Here is a 6,064-nt window from a genome sequence, read left to right as displayed (position 1 = left end):
CAAACCGCTTCAGATGCCAGGCTGCTGTTTGCTAATTGAGTCGCGCGTGCTCGCCCTGGGTAGGTCAGAGGAGGCTTCGCTCTCTGCCGCTTGTCCCCAGCGCCCCCGACGCTGGATGCGGGGTGTGCTTTGGGGTTCAGAGCTGTGCTGTGGCTCGGACCTGCCCACGGGACCCGTCTCTCTGTGTGTCCTCAGAGTCCTTCAGCAGCATGTCCAGATGAAGCCTTCCCCCGTGCCACGCTGCCTGCTCCAAGGGGACCTTCCACCCGTTGCCCATCCCTGGGTGTACGGCATCTCCTTTCCTCCACCCTCTGCATTCAGGGGCAGAAAGCTTCTTGCCCTGTCCTCAAGGGTAGCAAAATCACGGAGCAGAGCCTGCCGGACGTAGTGCCTGCTGCTCCCCATGAGCTCCAGCTGCTCCAGCGGCGGTTCACACCAGGCTTCACTGTGCTTTGAGCGATGTGGGGCCGTTCATGGGCTCCGGGGAGCGGGAGGGGAAGGGCTTGTCTCCGCTTGTTTATGCTTCCAGCAGCCCCTAATCCCCATCACAGGGTTTCCGTGTGGGAGAACATGCTCTGGGACCGTGCCATCTCCTCTCTCTTGTGCAAGTCCTCTGGCTCTGAACGGATGGCTTTGCCGCTTGGCTGGCAGCATGCTTTCCCCACTGTTGGGCACGGCCAGTTTTGGGACAGTGACTCCAAGGCAGAGGTCTCCTGGAGGAGGTGGCTCTGCTGTCACTCAGGGCTGCTCTCCAGGGGCTGGCTGTGTTCCTGGATGAGACCTCCAGTCTGCGGGCTGGATTTAGGGTGTCAGGGAGAAGGCTTAGCTGCTTGAGCTCGAGGAGGATCTCATGACTTGGCCCGTGTCCTCCTGGGCTGTCAGAGGCCTGTTATCTCTGTGGCAAAGAGCTTGGGCTTGAAATTACATCCGAGGTCAACGGGAGTTGAAGCTGAGACCTTGTTTGTAAGGTGTTACCCAATGCCAAGGCGCAGAGGAGCACGGGGCAGCTGGGCTGCGGCAGGGCATCCTATGGCTTGATGCGCCCTGGGTCTGGAGGAGCTCCTCGCTTCATGGTCTGGCTGCTGGTGCCTGCAAGGTGGGGAGGCATTGGGTTGAGGTTTGGTGCCACTACAGTGAGGACCATGGGCTGGCATGGTTGGAGACAGAGCACCCAGCCCCACCAGGGTTGACTTTGTCCTTGCCATGGGATGGGCTGGTTGAGAGCAGCTCTGGACCCTGGGACAGAGCGTCCTCCCTGTGCTGCCTCCAGGTTGCACTTGCCTGGCCGTTGGAACCCCGTTGTCTTCCACAAGTGGGTTTGGGGCATCTGACCTGCCAACAGAGCTCATGCTGAGCAGCGTTTGATCCATTGGCCATGGGTTGGTGAGGGAAGAGCAGGGTCCAGAGCCCGGCTGGCAGCAGGGGAGCCTCAGAGCTGCCCTGACCACCAGTGTGGGGTTGTGGGGGGTTGCTGACCTGGCCCTTATCTTCCCTGTTTCTCTTCTTAGCTCCTGCACCTCTGCAGCCGAGAAGGAGATGGGAGGTGAGTGACCCAGCCTCTCTTGCTGACAGGAGATAGCCTGAAGGTCCAGCTGATCCGGGCACTGCAGGCCCGGCATGGGGGAAGGACCCAGCTCCCGCAGCCTCAAAACATGAGCTGGATGATGATCATCTTGGTTCTTGGCCAACCCTGCTCCTCTGCAAAGGCTCAGCCCCTGCTCGGGCGACAGCAGGCAGGGCACGTTGCAGCCCTCGGGGGCTCTTTTGAGGTCCAAGCTGGAGCCCCTCTCCCCTGCCCCCATGGCAGGAGCTCCTGGGGAGGCTCGTAGGAGCTCAGCAGGGTGGCGTGGCCCATCTCCATGCTCTTCCACCCCAGGAGCGGAGCAAAGGGAGAAGCAATACCGAGCCCATCGGGGATTTGGGGATCGCCGCGGTGGGGTCATCAGCGCCCGCACGTATTTCTACGCCGATGAGGCCAAGTGTGACCAGCACATGGAGACTTTCCTCCACTGCATCGACGCCTCCAGTAAGTGCTCCACATGTCCTGAGCAGCCCCACTGTGCCTGGGGAGTGCGGGGACCCTGCAGCCCACCACCGTACCTCGGGTACCTCCCTTCTACGCGAGCACCCTGTCGGGCTAGCTCTGTCTTTGTGGCTCCATCCAGGTGGCAGCTCGGAGGACGGCTTCTCGGCCGTCAAGCTGACGGCGCTGGGCAGACCTCAGTTCCTGGTGAGTGCCAGGGCTGTGACCAGGGCAAGGTGGGTCAGAGCCAGGGCCACGGATGATGCATCTAAGGGGTGGCAGGTGCTATGGGGTGCCAGGCTTGCTGCAGTGGCATCTCCACTGATGGCAGAGAGAAGCGGGCATCAACAGACTGTCCTCTATGTGCTTGACACCACCCTGGAGACCCAGCCTCAACTTTTGGGGACACAGGAAGAGCTCAGAAGTTTAGAGGTCCCAACATGAGGGTGTTGGGGTGTGTACTGCTAGGTTTGGCCCCTGCTTGGCCAAGGTCCCCTGCTATAGGTCAGAGTCTGCCTCAGGCTGGGTATGATCTTGCAAAGCCCCAACGTGGCAGGAGGCTCCAAGCCAGTTGGGCTCCAGCCTGGGTGTCTCGCCTCCAATCTGTCCCCACAGCTGCAGTTCTCGGAGGTGCTGGTAAAGTGGCGGAGGTTCTTCCACCAAATGGCCGCGGAGCAGGGCCAGGCTGGGCGGGCAGCACTGGAGATGAAGCTGGAGGCAGAGAAGCTCCAGGTGAGGCGGTTGATGTCTGAGGGAGGGGGCTGTGCTGCCGGGGATGCGCTGCTGGAGGTGGCAGCGGAGGTGCTGGAGCAGCCTTGACACCTGTGGCACCTCTGAGCCTGGAGCAGTAGGACCCCTGTAGCCCCTTGGCACTGATGTTCTTTTTGGTGGCAGGAGGCCCTGGCCAAACTTGGCATCGCAACCAAGGCGGAGAGCCAGCACTGGTTCACGGGCGAGAACCTGGGTGTGAGCGGGTAAGCTGCCTGTGACCTGGGGGGTGCTGCAGGATGGGGACGCTGGGGGACCTTGTGCCTGTTCTCGGGGTTGTCCCTGTTCCTGGGAAGTGGGGCAGCAGCGAGGGGAGGTCTCCAAAGGCCGGCACTGGCTCACCACAGTGACCAGGCACAGAGGAGCTTTGGGTGGAGGTGACAAGCCAGGTCAGGGTGGTACACGCCGTGCACCCTGCTTGCTGGTGGGGGTCAGGAGCAGGTAGGAACCTTCCTGCCCCTGCAAGACACCAGTACAAACCTGGGTCTCTGCTCACAGCACTGTGGACCTGCTGGACTGGAACAGCCTGATTGACAGCCGCACCAAGATCTCCAAGCTGCTGCTTGTCCCCAACATGCAGGTGGGTACCCATCTGTGCTACCCCTGGAGCTGCCCCACAGGAAAGAGCACTTGGATTTTGGGGGAGCAGGGTGTGGGTCTGCTGTCCCCAGGCCCTGCCCGGTAGCTCGCTGGTGGCTGCGGAGCTGGCTGGCATCTGTGCTGCCAGAGCCTGGCCATGCCGTGATCCACCATGTGTAGCCACCAAGCTGGCAGGGTGGTTGCCCTGTGCAGGCTGTGCTGGCCAGTGGGTGCTGGGGAGCTGGGGTGGGCAGCAGCCCTGGGGATGGGCTTCCCCCGCCCTCCAAGAGTGTTTCTGTCTCCTGTGGGCACGGCTGGCCGCAGGCAGGGCACCACAAGCTGCTCTCGTTTCAGACTGGGCAGCTGGAGCCTCTGCTCTCACGCTTCACTGAGGAGGAGGATCTGCAGATGAAGCGGATGCTGCAGCGGATGGATGTCCTTGCCAAGGTGGAGGGCTGCTGGGGCGGTGGGAGCTGGGCACAGGCACTGCCGCAGAGGGGTAGCCATGTAGGAGGTGTCTCCATGAATCCAACCTGCATGCCGTTCACCTCCCCAGAGAGCCGCGGAGAAGGGTGTGAGGCTGATGGTGGACGCAGAGCAGAGCTACTTCCAGCCAGCCATCAGCCGCCTCACCCTGGAGATGCAGCGCCGCTTCAACAGGGATCGGGCAATCATCTTCAACACCTACCAGTGCTACCTGAAGGTGAGGTCCGGCAGGAGGTTGGGCAGGAAGGACCTGCTGGAGCAGGTGGATGGGGACCTTGGCTCCTGAAGCCATGGTGATGCGATGGCACGACTCTGGGGTTGGCTGCCTGAAGACGAAGGGCAGACGGGGCACTGGTGGAATGACCTTGTACCTTCTCTTCCATCTGGTCCCAGGAGGCTTATGACAACGTGACAGTGGACGTGGAGCTGTCGCGCCGGGAGGGCTGGCACTTTGGTACCAAGCTGGTCCGTGGTGCCTACATGGAGCAGGAGCGGGCGAGGGCGGCCCAGATTGGCTATGAGGATCCCATCAACCCCACCTATGAGAAGACCAATGAGATGTACCACAGGTAGAGGACAGCCCCAGCCACACTCCTCCTCCCACCCCACTGGGCACGGGCTTGAGCAGCCTCACCACACAGCCCCGTACTATCCTGCAGGTGCCTGGACTATATCCTGGAGGAGATCAAGCACAGCTGGAAAGCCAACGTGATGGTGGCATCTCACAATGAGGACACGGTGAAGTTCACCCTGCGCAGGTGGGTGCTGGGGAGGAAGCGTGGCATGGCAGGGACCAGGGGGCTCGAGGGATGGGTGGGCCCAGCAGAGCTACAACGAGATGTGCTGTGGCTTGTCAGGTCTCCTCTGCGCTCAGCCGGGGGGAACCTAGCTCCCACCTGGTGCTCAGGGCTTTGGTCGGGGCTTGGAGCTGGGGCACAGCATGGTGGGTCACAGCAGCTGCAGAGCTGGCCCCATGGCCCAGCCCAGAAGCTGTTTTAAAAAGAAATCCCTCAAGTCTTTGCATCCCAGCATCCACATGGGACATGGTCAGTGCTGTGCTGTCATAATTGGAAATGATCCCCGCTCCTCTGGTGGGACATGCTGTCTTTGCTCTTCCCTAATGTGAAGCTTGGCTTGCAGGATGATGGAGCTTGGGATCCATCCCTCAGAGAAGAAGGTGTGCTTCGGGCAGCTCCTGGGCATGTGTGACCAGATCACCTTCCCCCTGGGTGAGTGCTGGCAGCAGGGAGGATTGGCAGATGTGCTCCTGCCCCACCTTGATCCCTGAGGTCTCCCTGAGGAGCTATTGTGGGGTCTGAAGGACGGATGGAGCTGGGCTATGGGTCCGCCCTGGTGAAGGCAGGGCTGGCAGCAGGACTGGCTGAGGACGGTGCCTTGTTGCCTCTTTCCCAGCTGTGCAGAGCGCTGTGTCCCCTGCATAGCGTTTGGGAAGGATGTAGATGGAGAATCGCATCTGTCTTCTGGAAGCCCCATGAGACCGTGATGGCTGGGCAGGGAGATTCCTGCTTTGGCCTCTGAGCTGGGATCAGGGTACTCCTAGAGAAGGGCAGAGAGAGGTCATGGCCGCAGCAAACCCCTCTTGTACCTCCTTGGTCTGGGAGTGCTGCTTTGCTCTGCTGGAGGTGAACCCCAACTCCCGGGCTCTCCACTAGTGGGGTGGCAACGGGCTCTTGCATGACTTTGTCCTCTCCTCTGCTGCTGGCCCAAGCAGCCAAGCAGAGCTCCCAGGGGTCCGGACAGAGGGATATGCAAGGGTCCAGGTAGCCCAACGCAGGTCAGGGTCTGAGCCCCCTGCCCACGCCGGTGGTCAGAGCGGAGACCCGAGGCCAGGAGAGCAGCAGGAGGCAGACCGGGCAGTTGTCCAGCCTGGATGCTGCTCTGTCCTGGAGTTCCCCTCGCAAGAGGGGTTTGGCTGCCTGTCTGCAACCTCCTCTGGTCATGCTGGAAAAATGTGTTAACTTGATGTTTCTGGTTGAATGCTTCTCGAATTGGCCGGGCCCTGGCTGCCGACATTCCCAGGGCTCCCGGTGACCTCGGCCCGCTCCCCCCGGCGTGTTCCCAAGCTCCCCGTGCTGAGCCGGGGGAGGGATGTACCGCTGCTCCCCCTCCCCGGTGCTCAACCGCAGCCTCCGGCCGCTGCAGCCCTCCCGCCCGCCGTCCCTCTTCCCATCGCACAGCCCGGGGGGG

The 6,064-nt window shown here is 61.8% G+C and overlaps 1 protein-coding gene across 1 annotated transcript in view; it reads left to right on the top strand.

Annotated features, from left to right (window-relative positions):
• LOC104293806 (proline dehydrogenase 1, mitochondrial-like) overlaps positions 1-6,064 on the top strand; it is a 9,492-nt gene that overhangs the window by 3,107 nt on the left and 321 nt on the right. The window contains exons 4-14 of the mRNA XM_009893336.1: positions 1,509-1,543; positions 1,877-2,026; positions 2,166-2,230; positions 2,639-2,755; positions 2,918-2,997; positions 3,290-3,371; positions 3,725-3,817; positions 3,927-4,073; positions 4,250-4,425; positions 4,516-4,614; positions 4,997-5,085. Of these exons, the coding sequence (XP_009891638.1) occupies positions 1,509-1,543; positions 1,877-2,026; positions 2,166-2,230; positions 2,639-2,755; positions 2,918-2,997; positions 3,290-3,371; positions 3,725-3,817; positions 3,927-4,073; positions 4,250-4,425; positions 4,516-4,614; positions 4,997-5,085 (1,133 nt within the window). The remainder of the gene's footprint in view (positions 1-1,508; positions 1,544-1,876; positions 2,027-2,165; positions 2,231-2,638; positions 2,756-2,917; positions 2,998-3,289; positions 3,372-3,724; positions 3,818-3,926; positions 4,074-4,249; positions 4,426-4,515; positions 4,615-4,996; positions 5,086-6,064) is intronic.

The sequence above is a fragment of the Charadrius vociferus genome, unplaced genomic scaffold (genome assembly GCF_000708025.1).
Source record: "Charadrius vociferus isolate BGI_N301 unplaced genomic scaffold, ASM70802v2 scaffold579, whole genome shotgun sequence".
NCBI classification, from domain to species: domain Eukaryota; kingdom Metazoa; phylum Chordata; class Aves; order Charadriiformes; family Charadriidae; genus Charadrius; species Charadrius vociferus.
This window is presented reverse-complemented; position numbering and strand designations above follow the sequence as displayed.